The sequence below is a fragment of the Anopheles merus genome, chromosome 2L, assembly GCF_017562075.2.
Source record: "Anopheles merus strain MAF chromosome 2L, AmerM5.1, whole genome shotgun sequence".
Taxonomy (NCBI): domain Eukaryota; kingdom Metazoa; phylum Arthropoda; class Insecta; order Diptera; family Culicidae; genus Anopheles; species Anopheles merus.
The window spans coordinates 7,306,850-7,323,220 of record NC_054083.1 but is presented as its reverse complement, the minus strand read 5'-3'; the positions used below and the strand labels follow the sequence as shown (position 1 = coordinate 7,323,220).

At 40.5% G+C, this 16,371-nt stretch overlaps 3 protein-coding genes across 4 annotated transcripts; 2 read left to right on the top strand and 1 right to left on the bottom strand.

The window, feature by feature from the left end:
* The first annotated feature begins 311 nt into the window (after positions 1 to 311).
* On the top strand, positions 312 to 10,598 carry LOC121592060 (scavenger receptor class B member 1). Of its 2 annotated transcripts, none has more exons than XM_041913311.1 (7): positions 312 to 665; positions 3,685 to 3,848; positions 3,948 to 4,199; positions 4,283 to 4,483; positions 4,565 to 4,964; positions 9,946 to 10,193; positions 10,270 to 10,598. In XM_041913311.1, exons 1-7 carry the CDS (start codon positions 590 to 592, stop codon positions 10,471 to 10,473), a joined length of 1,545 nt encoding a protein of 514 aa, XP_041769245.1. In that variant the 5' UTR covers positions 312 to 589; the 3' UTR covers positions 10,474 to 10,598. The 2 variants fall into 2 exon arrangements, with proteins under 2 accessions (XP_041769245.1, XP_041769246.1); XM_041913312.1 differs by lacking the exon at positions 312 to 665 and adding an exon at positions 686 to 850.
* A 214-nt stretch (positions 10,599 to 10,812) lies between these two features.
* Positions 10,813 to 13,736, bottom strand: LOC121592059. Its single transcript, XM_041913309.1, has 2 exons — positions 11,864 to 13,736; positions 10,813 to 11,233 (listed from the first exon to the last, which is right to left on the bottom strand). The coding sequence occupies exons 1-2, from the start codon at positions 13,187 to 13,189 to the stop codon at positions 11,003 to 11,005; spliced, it is 1,557 nt and encodes a 518-aa protein (XP_041769243.1). The 5' UTR covers positions 13,190 to 13,736; the 3' UTR covers positions 10,813 to 11,002.
* A 306-nt stretch (positions 13,737 to 14,042) lies between these two features.
* On the top strand, positions 14,043 to 15,552 carry LOC121592063 (J domain-containing protein CG6693). Its single transcript, XM_041913315.1, has 2 exons — positions 14,043 to 14,277; positions 14,364 to 15,552. Exons 1-2 carry the CDS (start codon positions 14,187 to 14,189, stop codon positions 15,131 to 15,133), a joined length of 861 nt encoding a protein of 286 aa, XP_041769249.1. The 5' UTR covers positions 14,043 to 14,186; the 3' UTR covers positions 15,134 to 15,552.
* Positions 15,553 to 16,371: the final 819 nt, after the last annotated feature.

Here is a 16,371-nt window from a genome sequence, read left to right as displayed (position 1 = left end):
TAATACATACAATAAGCCACGGCATGGATGCAAAGATCTAATAAGGTATAATTATTTCGAATTCGCTGGAGGCATGACTTTTGCAGCATGGCGTTTCGCACGCCGTTTGCAAACAATCACACCCAACCGCTGGCACTTATCAATGCATGTAGTACGAGGCATTTCTGTCTTTAAAATAATAAACACAGCACTCACACAACATTACCGACTGCTACTAGCGCGATGGAGCCGCTGATCGTAAGGAGTAGCAGCGGCATCGCTTAATAGGATTGATAAGAGGCGATAGTTCAGTTATTGCGGGCATGTTTGGGTTTTAATCATAGCCGCAAGGGATGCCCACCAGTTCTTTGCCAGCAGCCCGTTGGTACAGAAGCGGTGTAACACGAGACTTTTGCTGCGGTATTGCGGGAGTTCGAGCATTTGAAGAGGATCGAATGTGCATACACATATTGTACAAACGACTGAGTGTGGTTGCCCAGTGTCCCCACAGTAAAGATCCCCTCGCATTTGCATGAAGTGGTGAAGTGAAGTGAAATTGGTGAAGCGTGAGGTTTAATTTTGCAAAACTGCTCATAATATACGCCCGACGATGGATGTGAAGCTACTGAAAACAAATAAAGTTCCTGTTCACCTTCCAAATCGAAGGAGGAATTCTAGCACCAAAGGTAATGAGCGTCATACCTTGCCTTGGAACTGTAAACCTAAACTGCTAAATTCCCAATGCGACGTTGATTACTTGCATAGGGAAATGGAATATGATTGTGTGATATTGTAGCTTACCAGGCCAGTCATTGATAAGGCATTCGCGCAATGTTCATCGTTAGACACGACACAATAACAAATAGGAAATGTGAGTGAAAAAATCAAAATAACGCTGTTCCTATCACATCAACCCAGTAGCCGCCAGATGTGCTTGTTTAGGGATTGTGAATGCAACGTATTTGAAAGAAAAAGCTAACAAAATCAAACATTTCTCAAATGATGAATGTTTTGGTTAGTAAAAATTAATATTTACCGACACTCGTCTTACTCACAAACGCGTTACACGCGATCCACCAGTGCAAACATACCTCTGCGAGCAGATTCACTTATCTCCTCGCTGCGTAAATGACCTTCGGAGTACACAGTCTACTATGACGATCAACAGATAGAATCCAATCGTTAGTTTATTAATAATTGCAAGTGTTTGCATGCACATTATTGCTACGTACATTATGTGATACACAGCATGTGCTTTCGAGATATGTAAATCGATCAAAGCTTTACATTATAACCGATTTCCTAGCCATCAATCATCGCGTAAGTGTACACTGCGCGCCTCGTGGAAATGGTACGTCCATATATTTCTTGTTGTGATACGCAACAACATCTCAAAGCTACAAAGAAGTGTTATCAACGCATAAAAAATGTTCATACGGAATTAGGCTAGCACCGATGTATCGCTATTGTGATGTTTGTTTTATTAGAATTGACCGCACTTGACAAACTTCATTCGGCATTTAATACCAAATATTCACCAAACGATTGCTGAATTCGTCCTAACTCAAATGCCTAAATATCCTAGCATATATCCCTAAACTCTAAAATATAATGGCATCAATGCTTGAGAAGCTGCAGGCCATTCAGATGAGCTGATGAAATAAAAATAAATTCCCCGTCCGCCATTTTCGAAGGATTGCAATCCAGCTGAAAGTAAAAATTGTCTTTTTCAAAAAATATTTTAGCGCTTGGCTACATTTGATTTGAATGGCATATGATAACGTGTTGCCAATAGTACTTCTTGTTTAGTTTTACCTATGTCAATTTTGTTTAGCCTATGTCAATTTCCCTGATGTCGATACAGTTTGATATCGTTCAACTGCTACTTTTTACGGCTGGTATATCACGCAGACATGCTCCCTAAATACGATTATTCAGCTTGTTCAAAGTTCTTGCTTGCTCCAAAGAGATCTGACTACGCTACTACTATTTGAATCCATTGCAATTTGTTTGGGGACTGAACTGAAAAAATTTTGTATTTGTTTCGAACCATTAGAATACAAGACAATATGTTTAAATTGTCTTTTAAAAAAATACTAATAAACTTGACACGCTGTAGCGAGAAACAGTATAAAAGGAGGAGCCGAGTACGTGTGTCTCTTTTACGTTGGTACTGTGTACAATATTAAAAATGAATTAATTAGATTGTTTAGTAGAACCGATGGAAAAGCCCAGACAGCAACACAACCGACTGTTACCGATAACTAAGGCTAGCATATTATTCGTACATACACACAAGCATTCAAAACAATACAGGTAAATTTTGGCAAAACAGCGTTCTTGTGCAAAGGAGATTCCTGATTGTAGCTGTATATTTTTATCAACATTTATTCTATCTCGGGTCATACGGGCCAGCACGGAATGCTACATTTATTTTTTTGAAATGGTGATACGGATTCTTCATATCAGCAGTCGTGGCTCTATCTATTGTTACTGGAACACAGCATCAAAACATGGATTTGTATCCTAATATAAAAACGAACTTAAGAATTTTAACTTAATTACCTATTGCAAATGCGTTGTGTGTCCTAAGCTTCAAAAAAATAAATATAATTCAAAAAACATTATCATCATGGCTCTGGCTATGTGAAACTTTGTGTCAAAGGGGACCCCTAAACCATGCTACGAAACTGATTAAAACATCCTTCTGATATTATGTTCTGTAGAAAGAAGATGGTTGCTCTTTACACTGAACCGTAGTAATGACCAGAAAAGTTTTAAAAAATCATAATTTCGAAGAAATTATGGATTTTAGTTTGCCCATCTTGGGGTATGACTGCCTTGGTTGATGCTAGTCCCGTGGTGTTGTTGGCAAGTCGTCTCATATTCAACTCTCGTCTAGACCGAGCCACTCACAAACCACAGGACGGGATTACATTACTCTGGATACAACAATAGTGATGTGTCTTCATAGGTGATTCAATGAAAATGATTGAGTGATTTTAATGTTTACTTAACAATGAATGATCATGATCACAAACTCACCATGAGGAGTTGATTAAATATTTTTATCTGCAAATAATACATGTATTGCGGCACAACAAAAGTTTTTAAAATAAAATAAAAAACAACGTCTAAATGAGTACATGAGGTATAGTATGAATTAAGAATTAGTTTTCATTACTTCATTTTTACAAGCATTTACTGTCCAAATAACCGCCAATGTGTCGTTTTGAATAATCGTTTATATTTGTGATTTTGTTGTATATCTACTTGTATTGTTGCACCTCCTGGTTACGATAATATGACAAAAACTCACATTTTCACAAGTTTGTCTCCTTTTCTTCGCTGTCATGGCCAATGGTAGTTTTAATTTATAATTTAAAGAACTTATTTGAATGTTCTATACGGCCCATAGCAGCTAAGGATTTGGCTGATTGAAGTTGCTGTAACGAATAAAAAAGATTCTAGATGCTAGAAAAATGTTATCGATTATTGATAATTGTGGTTGATCAATTGATTGAGAATTAAAACGGGTGTATGGTATCGAAGTTAATTTTTATTATTATTTACTAAAGTGTTATTAGTTACTTAATATGTTTATTTGTTTAAACATTGTTTTGTAAGACATGTTGCAGACTTCCGATGAAAAGTAGTTTAGATTTCTTGATCAATATTTTTTTTTTCTTCCTCGATCCATTCCAGCCCTTTTTATCATCTGCTTGACTACCACACTATCAATTGCGTGCTTTACGATGGGACTGTTCTTTCATATCTATAAACCAACAAAATTGATACTAGATGATCGGTTAACGATGCGTCAGATTATGCCCTATTACCGATGGTGGAAGGATACAGACGATGTTTTGGTATGAGTAGCAACATTTATCATCATTATTGCAATAATGCAACTAAAATAGCAATCGTACGATATTTTCTCTACAAAACAATACACTTATCCGCCGTAGGTCACGTGTCGAATATTCATCTTCAATGTAACCAACTCCGAACGTTGGTTGGGTGGGCTAGACGATCAGCTTAAAATGCAAGAAGTGGTTCCAATCGTGTACCGTGAAATACTGGAACACGACAACGTTACATTCCACGAGCACAACTCTACCATGTCGTACGTCACCAGAAGGCGTCTAGTGTTTTTACCCAATCGTAATGTTCCAGGCATACTTAATAAAACCATCATCGTGCCGAACATTTCATTGCTTGTAAGTTTGCTCAAATGTGCAAAATGCTAACTCTAATAGGTCGACTGTCGAGATGTAATATTAACCAACATGTCTACTTGCAGGGTGTAGCCGCGAGGATGGAAAACGACAACTTCTTCATGAAGCGTGGATTCAATTTCATTTACTCCATGTCTGGTGATACTGTATTCAGCCGCATGACAATCTATGACTACTTATGGAACACGAGACCACCATTCTTGGACCAGGCTAGGAAGTTTGTCCCGGGAATGGTGCCATCAGATAATGTGGGCGTTTTGAAAACGGTACGATCCTTCCGCATTGTTTTCGCCATCCTCAGGGAATGTTTGTTAATATACAGTATTTTCCTATCGTCATGCGCTTAGATGTACGAGGATCACGAGGATCACGTAAATGTGCGACATGGAAAGCGGTACGGTGATGATCAATTTTTTATGATGAACACTTACGAATACGAACCCACGGTGCCGGGCTTCAGTCTCGCCAAGGGCGACTGTTTTGCTTCCATCCTGAACTCCTCCGAAGGAGCTACCTATCCACAAAACTTGGACGAACAATCGGTGCTGATCTACTGGCGCAAGACACTCTGCAGGGCAGTGCCATTGTACTTTGAGCGACGAGTGCAGAAAGGTCCACTAACTGGGTATAAGTACGTGCTACTCGATAATTCGTACGATCGTCTGCCCGACAGTGACGCTGACTGCTACAAAGGCCAGTTCGGATTACTTGAGGATGGAATGACGGACACCTCCAAATGTTCCCATGGTGAGTATAAATTATTGGTAGATCAATGTGCTTAAGAATCATTTGTCATTAGCAATGCAAGCACATAATGTTCACAAGGCTTTAATCGTGACTATACACAAAGGTGTATCTGTGTTTGAGCCGGTCTCATGGTACAGTCGTCAACTCGTACGACTTAATAACATACTCATGGGTTCAAGCCCCAAATAGACCGTGCCGCCATACGTAGGACTGACTATCCTGCTATGGGGGGAATTCAATAAGTCACTGAAAGCCAACCCCACAAGTGGGTTGGCAGGCCTTGACCGGCATCGGTTGTTGAGCCAAAGAAGAAGAAGAAGAAGAAGTATCTGTGTAGCTTAACTTCATATCACTTCATGCTTCACCAAACGCAGTACAAGCGAAAATTTCCTCAATGTAGAGCAAGGTCAGCATAGTTGGTACCTTACAAGCTGAAAAAAAACGTTTCCCTTCGACCGAGCCCACAACGCGTACTTTTGCCACAGTAATCTGTCTAAAAGCAACCAAATCTCAAGAGCAGCAATTACCAACCACTAAAAACAAACGAGCTTATAAGCGAGTGAAAAGTACGCAAGCCATCGTTTTTAACGTAGAGAAAAACAAGCAAAATTGAGATGATGTAACGACGAGCGAAATGTGAAAGAAACCCTTGTTTGTGTTTGCTTTGACATGCACGACACGTCAGCAGCCTCTGCTTATACGATCGTCTAATGGAGCTAACCAGGATCGTTATGTTTCAAGCCAAAGAGTGTCAATGTCAGCCAATGCTGATTGCTCGAGTCTTGCAGGCCACGGTGTAGGCAAACAAACACGATTTGGTTCATTATCTCTGACCGTGCTTTGTCATTCGACCTTGAGGTAAGCAGCAAAAGCATTATCACTAGGTCGTTCTGATACGGATCAGTGGGTCAACAAGCCTAACCTATCCCAAAAGAAATACAGATCAATTAATTTCATTTATGTTACGACAAAAGTAGCTGCATGCATAGATACGCTGTGATTGCAAATGCAAATGGTAGGAATAATTCCCATTGATCAATAAGAGGTACTTGAAACAAAAAGTTACCGTTATCCTTAGGACGGAGTACAGTCGTGATAGGAATCGAACCCGTCCGATATTTTAAGAGTTAGTTGGTAAATCCAATCAAAAGATCTCCGATCCGCGGTCGTCAACTCGTACTTGTCATGGGTTCAAGCCCCCAATGAACCGTGCCGCCATACGTGTAGAGGATTTGACTATCCTACTATGGTAGGATTTGACTATACTATACTGACTATAGACAACGGTTGTGTTAAGCCAAAGAAGAAGAAGGATTAACAAAAAAAATTAATCTAATTTCTATTAACCACAATAGCTAGAACACTAATGCGGCTAGAATTGGGGAGACTTTCACTAAAGGCCTTTCAAAGTCGATGCTAAGCTAAAGACGCGCCTCCCTTTTCACCGATGGTTACAACATTTAATTGGTGGAATATTGTTTAATTGTTTAATTGTTTATTACTCGTTCAATGGATAACAATGGATCCGTGTGAATGTTCTTAAGTCTAATATTAGTTTATGATAAGTAGAAAGATCATCTTAATAATTAGTTTTTAAGGCTGTTTTAAAAGGATTGCACTGAGGATCCAATATCAAACAAATGACGAACTTCATTAAATACCCTAATCATGGAGTTGAGGGGGTCTCTAGATCCATATCCAGTTCGACTACGGTTCAGGGCAAGTAACGGACGAGAACGAAGCTGAACAGCAGGCACGTAAAAGTTTAACTGCTGGCGCAGGGATGAACAGTCGATGTTACTTTCCAGTAAACCAGCCACAAACAGTTGTTGCGCGGTACGGCGCCTGATGTGGAGCGGTTGCAGTCCGAGAAGCTGAAGTCGCGTTTCATAAGGTGGTAACTGACTGCCAGGTGGCCAAGGTAACAAGCGTGTTGCGTATCGGGATAAGCGACGCTGTATCGATTCCATTCTCTCAGAAAGTCTATGGGTTGAGGGCTTCCAGACAACACAGGCGTATTCGAGTACCGGGCGGATAATACCGCAGTATAATGCTATGATGCAGACTGGGTCTTTGAAATCATTCAAAGCATTAGTGCGTTCTATTGGTAAACCGTTAACTGTGTAGCTGGTGTTCCTAATTTCTTGTGCTCGTGTGAATGAAATGACTCGGCATTTTTCAATGCAGAGGCTCAGGCAGTTTCGATTGCACCATTGGTGAAAATCGAATAGGTATTGTTGTAGCTCGGAGTGGTCTGTGGCATTATTTATCGTCATGTAGATTTTAATGCCATCTGCATACATTAAATGATTTGCTGCTGGTACGACATACGATAGGTCGTCGATGAACAGTACGAACAGTAGTGGACCCAGGTCGCTACCCTGTGGCACACCAGATGCAATGAAAGACCTTGAATGGCACCGTTGGAAGGATACAGCATACGATCGATTGACAAGGTACGATTCTAACCAGCATATTAAATTTCGCCCAAGTCCCAACTTATTCATCTTGGCTAAAAGGTTGTTGTGATCGATGCTATCAAAAGCAGCCTTTAAATCCATATAAAATGGATCTGTTTGCATCCTGCTATCCATGTTACGGAGGCATTGTGATGTAAAGTCACCAAGGTTAGTAATCGTCGACCGCTTTGGAACGAAACCGTGTTGTTGAGGGCTAATATAGTGATATGAAGCCGTGAGTAAACTTGTTTGGATCACTTTCTCAAAAACTTTGGCCCCAGCACTGAGTGACGTTATGCCTCTATAGTTGGTTGCATCTTCCTTGTCACCTTTTTTAAATATGGGGACAATCCATGAACTCTTTCAAATAGAGGGGAATTCTCCTTGTTGCAGTGAAAAATTAAAAATTTTGGTGAAAATCGGCGCTATGGACTCACAGCATCGGCTGAGAATGATGGCAGGAATACCATCTGAGCCAGGACTAGCTTTGGGCTTGACTGCTTAGAGCACATTTAGAACAGATTCTTGCGATATATTAGTTAAATTAAGGTCGATGACATCATTAGGAGTATTAATTAAAGCATTGGTGATAATATTGTCATCAGTAGTTGAGATTGTGTATGCTTCCTCGAATCTACACGCAAATATGTCACAAATATCTGAAGAAGTTGAACCAGCTCGGTCTTTGTGGTAAATCGATTTCGGTGTCACATTCGTATTATTGTGTTTCTTACGAAAACTCCAGAGAGCTTTGGGTCTTTTGATGAAATTCTTCTCCAACCGAGACAAGTAGCGTGTAGTACCGTAGCGTATTTTATTGTAATTACGGTACAAGCGAGTTGTTTCATTTAATATGCATTTGTTAACAGGTGATCGGTTCTTCGTATATTTTTTTAATGCAGCTGCCTTAGCTCTTTTAAGTTTTTTTAGGTGGCGGTCAGACCAAGCAGGGTCGCTCTTTGGTGTGATAATTGGTACACACGTATCAAACGAGGATAAAAGAAAGCGTATAAATATCGATAAAGCTTCATCAACAGAATTAAACTGGCTAATTCTGAACTGGCTATTAAAATTGGTTAGGAGCTCATCAAGCCGAGTAAAATTGGTTTTATAAAAATTCATCCTATAATTCAACCGTTAAATCGATGGCTGGTGTTGGGCAGGGGTGCAAATCGATGCAGTAAGTTGCGGCAATAAAATTTGCGAATACTAAGTCGAGCTGCCGGTTAAGCGAGTTTTTGATACCGCTTATTAATTACCGGAATATGGTTGGTATTTTTTACAAATATAATGCTCTTTTCTACAACAAAGTATTGAGGAATATGAGTTTTTCGCATTGCAAATAATGGCCACTACAATAGAGTATTCAGACGTAGAATTGAAAGTTAGTAAAATTAAAATATTAAATATTAATAAGTAATAAGTAAGCAAATAAGTAAATATTAGAAACAACGGCTTATTAAAAACAAATATGACAAATTATACAAGATATGTAAGCTGAATAATGTCAAACTTGAGTTATTTCAGCAGTACAATTTTACAAATTATAAACTCCAATCTGAAGTCCTGAAAATTACAACAGGGTTGTGTTTCCAACGTCCAATCCTCATTAGATATTCAGGAAAAACAAGGATCCATACAAAGACCACTCTATCTAACAGACATTGCTCCCCTCCTGCTATGCTACTATCAGTCACCCACGTGTAGTCCGACCTTGGCTAGGCCAAACCTAGCGTTGTGAAAACGTTGAATGATTAGGAACGGAATGGAACACAATTTATATGAAAAGAGAACGGAACGACACGTGTAGATTAACAGGTATTACAGGTATTGAGATTTAGGTATGTTTTTGTAATTATTTATGAGTTTGGTGGGACGTGAGGAGTGGTTAACTGAAAATTTTGTCTGACATAAAAAAGATCTATATTAAAATCCACAATGAAGTATAACTATGTGTGTCAGCAGTGAATATTTTATTTTATTTTATTTATTCTATTTGTGGTTTACTAGTGACCTTGCTTGCATTGTGTTTGAGCGTTCCAATCTTTCCGATCGATGCGAATTTTTCGATCGATTCGACCGTTCCGTCCGAACCTATTTGGTTCAAAATTTTGTACCATTCATAATGAAAGCACTTGTAAAAATTATGCTATTATCATTCTATTAACCTAATGTACTCAACTTTCACGGGCTGAAAAACTGGGTTTCTATGTTTGTTTTACTTTAAACGAATATAAATGCACTGTATTAGTATACCCCGTTTGTATTTCTGATCCATACATCCATCTGATCAGAATGCTGAACAACAAGTGAGGTTTCTTGTTACGTCCTTTAATTACTTAAAAAAGGAAAATAGTTAGGCATTTAGACATATCTTTTACCATCATCTCTTATCACTTGTCTGTTACCATATTATGTCGGTGTAGTCCATGATTTTAATACATCCTTTCCAGTTTTAAAACTTCCTAAATCAAATATCTTCCTTGTGATATGATGCGTAACGATTTTTACTATTTTCCCAGATGTTCCAATCGTAGCTACAAGTCCACACTTTTATGCACGCAACTTCTCCAACGCCCATAAGATTACAGGAATGATACCAGATCGGGAAAATCAACACAGCTACGCAATTGTGGATCCATCCTTCGGAATTCCATTGGACCAGTGCGCCCGTACCCAAACGAATCTTGCTATACCAGAACTCACCGGCTACTCGGCAGACATCAAACGGTTCAGTGACATGATCATTCCAATGTTCTGGATTGAATATGTACGTTTATCTGACAGTGCTCTGACTGAAATGAATGAGAAATAATGTTACTTACTTTTCCCTCCTCTGCCAACAGCATCAACAAGAACTGCCCATCTATATTATACGTACACTACAGGCATTTTACGTCATACGGGATGTGGAACCATACTTGCCTTACGTGTTGTACTTGTGCTTTCTGTTGCTACTGGCGGTCGCGTTCCGAGAGGCAGCACGCTACAAAATGCAAGGAAAAATATCTCCAGCAAAGTATACCAAACCTCAACTAACTAGCCTCTAGCACGCCCAATAGTAACAGACAACCTACAGTGTCAGTATGCCGCCTTTTCACGGTCATCATGAGCCATCTGATTTGTGATAATTCATTCATTTAAAAGCAAACAAATAAAACCTTCTAAAATTTTACATTGTTAGTTCTATTGTTTTCATTCTTAATTACCACAGGTTCACTTTATTTTATGCTTTACATAGGTGTTTAAAATTATCAACGATCCTGAAGAAGCCAGAGGTTTGTTCCTAATTCGTGACCACAATGCGAAAATGTTTGAATTTTCTTTAACATTTCCACATGGATAGGAATATAAAACAAAACTTTGTAACGTTTAAATTAAAGCAAAAACTGTTTTTACCGTATAAATATAATGCAGAAACTTTACTTATGGGCTACCCTTAGAAAGCGCATGTGCAGTTGTGTGGGGGAGTAACCGTCTGTACAGGGCAGATGTGTAAAGATGCCAAAAGCAAACAAAAACAAACTAGCACACACATGTAACTCTAGTAACGGGACTCCTCTTGGGTTTCTTTCACTTTCAGTTTAAGATCTTGCGCGTACTTTCCTCCCCGCTGAACCGTTCGGAGTAAATTTTATCACGTAACGCTGGCTGTAGTGCTGGACATAGCAAAGGTTCTAGTTCGGCGATGCGCTTCCGGAATCGCTCTCTATCTCTGGCTGCCATCTCCCATTCCCCTTTGCGTGCTTGGCGGTAGGCAAAGTCCCATGCTCTCATAACGTGCACCACCGGTTTTGAGTTGAACCGAACCTAAACGACGAAATAATGATACGAAACAGGACGATACGATACGCCATTAATACATTGCAAAATACTCCTTACTATTATAGAATGCACTTTATGGAACACAATACCAATAAATAATGGTTCCTATCGTATGGCATTCTCCTTACATGCTCTAGAACCTAATGTTATACTCGTTATGACCACTTAAATGTTTTATTTTTCACATGGATTCGAACAAACATATATTTCGTTAAGGGTGTTATTAACAGAAACAAACAGCAAATGAATGAAATATGTCTTGTAGACAAATTAACTGCACAAACCATTCAAAATTGCGTCAGTAAAAAATAACAACTAATGACCTTCAACCGACCGTTCGTTTCACGGGGGAATGGCTATGATGGGAATTCCAAGTGATCGCTGATTCATGAATGACGAAAGATCAAAGCTAGCTGCATGCAGTCTTCGACACAATCTATGCACATTGCGAAATGAATAAACTTTTTCGATACTTTATATCAAGTTGTTGTTTAGATGATTGTTTACTATTTATCGTCGCTACGGCTTTGTTGTTTGATATGTTTTCTGATTAAAACAACGCACACACACTCAAAGAAATATAGGTGTAAGAAATGATGGTAAAAGTACACCCACCTTCTTCTCCTCGAATCCGGACGAAGAGTTGGAATCATCGTTCAGGGCGTCATAATCTTCGCAGAAAACGATACTATCGTCATCATCATCGTCATATTCAAGCCCATCTGCGCCATCCGTACCCTCGTCATCCGAAATGTCCTCGCTCGTGTAATCACTCTTGCCGTCTTCCTCCTCGTCATCATTTTCCTCTTGGCTATCGTCTGAATGCTGGTGGTGCCAAACATAACTAAAAGCTGGACAAAAATTACGACGAGGAGGACGTCGTCGCGCAGGGCTGGCAGATGGTGTAGTAAACACGTCGTACTCGCTAAACACTACATATTCATTATGGTTGCTAGGTTCGATATCACATTTTAGTTTGCTTTGTTCGCCGATCCTGTCCACCGAATCGGGCGCAACAGTAAGCGCTTGTTTGGCAGGGACGTTTTGGTGCCACCCGTTGACCGACAACGCAGGTGCTGCGTTCATACTGTCGGAAGACGCATGAAGGTGCATATTATCGGTTGGAACGATGTCTTGCAGTGCATCGTGAAAGCTTCCAAGACTTCCATTCGATGACGGGCTGAAGCTCGACGACAAACATCGTTGGGGCAGCGAGTGTGTTTCCATCACAGGATTGCTGTACACAGCTTCCCGGAAATCGTAGCCATAGCTGCTATCGTCCATAGATAAGGCTAGATTATCGCTCAAAATGTCTCTACGCAGCGCGTGTCGTTTCTTATCTTTTCGATTTTTGCCACAACCTTTGCTACTGCCGCCCTCGCTTCCTGCATGTACGTACTGGATGCTTTTGGATGTGTCTTTCCTTCGCTTTCGCCGCCCAGGGCGTGACGCGTTTCGATCGCTATGCGCTATTTCCTCGAAATACACACCAGCTGGGGTCATGGAAATATCGTCGACCGTGCTACTGTAGTCCAATGGCACCGTAAGTTGACCCTTTCCATTACTGGTCGTTTCGAATATAGGAATGCACGACGATGAAGCGTTCGTCACTTTCATCGCCTGCTCCTCTTTCTCCACCATGGTTTGCGATACGTGTGCCTCTGGTTTCGTTCCGTTAAGAACAGACAGTTGACCAGCTGACCAGTGAACTATATTTAAAAAGGTGCCCTTAAGTGCCGTTAACACAGCGACCGCGGGAGATTTAGAGGCACCCATCTTAAGGTCGGCTAGCTTTTCGCTACCATCTGTAATGGAATAGTTGTGCTGCGGAAGTCGATGTTTTGACCATTCATCAAATGCCACCTCCTTCATGGGCGGAACTGAACCGTTGATATCGCCAGCCGACGAAGGGTAGTAAGGTTGCTTTCGTTCGGACAGCATTGCGTACGGGGTGAATATTTACACTGTTATTGCTACGAATCTTTAGTATCACCGCCAGAACGGGTTTCTATATACAGAATATTTTCACTAACGATTGCGATGCAATGCACTGGGGAAATCTCCTATTATTCCCAGCGGTGCGACGTCACGGTCACGATATTAGAGTCCAAACGTGCGTTCTTAGTCATCGTGATCGAATTTAGCATCAATAACATTGGCATAATTACGCGTAGAACGGACTGCCCGTTGTTCGACGACGTCGAGAAAACTCGAGTGCTTAAGCACGAATTCTTTTGTTCCGTCACACCAACACCACCAACAACATCAACTCGTGGACCACAGTTATGCGACTTCCAATGCACGATCGGTTGCGAATTTTCAACACTATTCAGAATACACCCTTTCCAGATGCAGAATGTTTCGTCGGACACTATATTTTTGGCTGGTATTTCCATTATTAATCGCGCTTTTCGGATTATTTCACTTGCGTTGCTGCTTATTGCTGTTTTCTTTCGCCATTTTGTGCTGAAAATGCTGAATTTCGTTTCTGATGCAATCCTAAGATGACAGCTGTCAGCGTGAAGCGCTGAAATATTCAGCACAGCCCTGGACAATATCGCACGCAACGAAAATATACACTAGATGGCGCTACTATCGATTGATGTAAAAGTTTAAAATTAAATCTTTTTCTACGAACTAATCCTGTGGACCGCTCTTGATTGTTCAGCACTATTTCAAACTTTGTTTCAAATTATTATTTCTATTAAAAAAGACACAAATATCACCAACTGGAGGAGCCTTTTTGGCGCTGCGATTCAGCGCCGCTGAAACGGGCGAAATTTGGCTGCATAACTAGCTGTCAATCTTTACTTTTCCCGCTAAAGTCGATTGGCTGGGAGAAATAGTTGGATATTTACACTGAATTCATTGTTTGTTTGTTGCTTGTCGCTGTTGCCGGTAACTTTGAGCGATTCTTGAACCAACGCCAGTGAAAATTATGTCAACCCTCGAGGTGTGTGAAAAGTACTACGGTACGAAAAACATTTACGAACTGTTCGGCGTCGAAAAAAGCGCGTCCGATCAAGAAAGTAAGTAAAGCTTTGTTGTGCCCGATCTGGCAAGGGAAGCCGTTTTGACGCCGAATGTGCCTTCTTGGTTCTATTATTTCTTGCAGTAAAGAAAGCTTACTACCGACTGTCGCTACAAACTCACCCGGATCGTGTGCCGGAAAGTGATAAGCAAGAGGCGACCGAAAAATTTAAGGTTCTAAGCAAACTGTACAACATTATCAGCAACAAAGACTCGCGCGCGATCTACGACGAGCGAGGCACCGTCGATGATGATGACAACGCTAGCACGAACTGGTTAGCTAGATGGCAACAGTTCTTCAAACCACTGACTACAGAGGACATCGACAACTACCAGAAAAGCTACGTCGGGTCAGAAACGGAGCGAAATGACATCAAGCGTGCGTACTTGCGTGGAAAAGGTTGTAAAAACTCGATGATGTGTACGGTTCCGTTCATGCAGTGCGAGGACGAACCACGCATTGCAGCAATTGTGCAAGAAATGATCGACAGCAAGGAGGTCCCAGAATACAAGATCTTTACGAATGAGCCGGAAGCAAAGCGCAAGCAACGACACAAGAAGTACGCCCGCGAAGCCAAAATGGCCAGCCAGATGAAAAAGAAGCAGGATGATACGTCCTCGTTGGAGCAGCAAATTGCACTCAAGCGAAAGAGCGCTTTCAGCTCCTTGATTGAATCGCTAGAAGCAAAGTATGGCAACAATGACGATGATAGCGACGAGCTTTACCAGAGTGAAGAGGAACCGCCCAAAAAACGGAAGATGCAACAAGCAAAACGGAATGTTCGTCAGGCAACGAAGACAGCTGCGAAAAAGAACGTTACGGTGTCAGCAAAGAAGAGAAAATCATCCAAGTAGGTTCGAGACCAACACAAATAACACAATTATGATAAAATGTATCGATGTATCGGCGGGCCAACCGACAGCTGGTTACCGATTATAGCCGGTTAACATAAATCGCTCTGCGGCAAAACGAGTATATAATCCAACATTATTGAAACACCTATACTATTTGTACGCTTCAAAATCACTAGTATTTAAGCGAATTAATTTAAATTTAACTCGTGATAAATCAGTTTTGAAAGACACACGAATGTGGCTTTCTTGGCATATACATTACGGTTTCGGTTCTATAATCATCTTTGATGCGATAGTTGAACAGGATAAGTTAAGAAAAATAATTGAAACAAATCAAACGATAATGAAGCAAACCACTCTCCTCTTTTGTAACTGGTAATTACATTACAATAAAGCAATTGCATGCAGTATACTACAAACAACAAAGATACATCGTCCTTAACGAACAGGATTCATTGATTTAACAATTTTCCAGAAATGGGTGGGGGGAGGGTATTCGGTCTTTGAATCGTTTATCTGCCGGTTGAGGTTCTCAGACGCCTGGTCAATCCATTAATAGACTTTAGCTACATAGTAGAACCAGATGTATTTACAAATTAATTGATTCCATTGCTTGAATCAGGTAACAGACATTTGAACTAGTGTTGGGAATTTCGTTAAAAAAAAGGAACGGAACGGAACTAGTTCATTTTTCAAAAAGAACGGAACGTGAACCTGGGGTGCAAATGAACCGACCCAGGGCTTAGAAGCAAAACTGTCATCCGGGGGGGGGGGGGGGGGATAAGAGACAGGATATGAAAAGGCATGCATCATTCTGAAATCACCAAATCCAAATGGGTTCAACCTGATGTCCAGGAAGCTGTACCAGCTGTGCTAATATAAAGCATGCATTTATTATCTAGCATTTTTAAACTTTTTAGATGCGACGACCATTTTCGGTCAAAGCCTTCCTGTACCACTAATAGGCTTGGCTATCAGTAACTTAAATGCCCATAGCAGGATAATCATCCCAGCGTATGGGGGCACGTTCCATTCTAGGCTTTTACACATGCCGATGTTATTGAGTGGTAGGAGTTGACGATTGTATCACGAGATTGACTAATTATTTGAATTTCACTTACTACTTAGAACAAATAGTTTTTTTTCACATAAATCGTTTACAACATCACGGCACTCGAACGGTTGTCGAATGGAACAGAATGCTTCGAATCGAATGGCTAAATATTGGAATCATGCCG

Excerpts from the sequence above, each read along its gene's own strand:
- LOC121592060 (XM_041913311.1), top strand. The coding sequence starts at position 590 with ATGGATGTGAAGCTACTGAAAACAAATAAAGTTCCTGTTCACCTTCCA. Across the intron at positions 3,849-3,947 it reads AGGATACAGACGATGTTTTG|GTCACGTGTCGAATATTCAT; the intron begins GTATGAGTAGCA and ends TATCCGCCGTAG. Across the intron at positions 4,484-4,564 it reads ATGTGGGCGTTTTGAAAACG|ATGTACGAGGATCACGAGGA; the intron begins GTACGATCCTTC and ends TCATGCGCTTAG.
- LOC121592059 (XM_041913309.1), bottom strand. The coding sequence starts at position 13,189 with ATGCTGTCCGAACGAAAGCAACCTTACTACCCTTCGTCGGCTGGCGAT. Across the intron at positions 11,234-11,863 it reads CCGGATTCGAGGAGAAGAAG|GTTCGGTTCAACTCAAAACC; the intron begins GTGGGTGTACTT and ends TTCGTCGTTTAG.
- LOC121592063 (XM_041913315.1), top strand. The coding sequence starts at position 14,187 with ATGTCAACCCTCGAGGTGTGTGAAAAGTACTACGGTACGAAAAACATT. Across the intron at positions 14,278-14,363 it reads AAGCGCGTCCGATCAAGAAA|TAAAGAAAGCTTACTACCGA; the intron begins GTAAGTAAAGCT and ends TATTTCTTGCAG.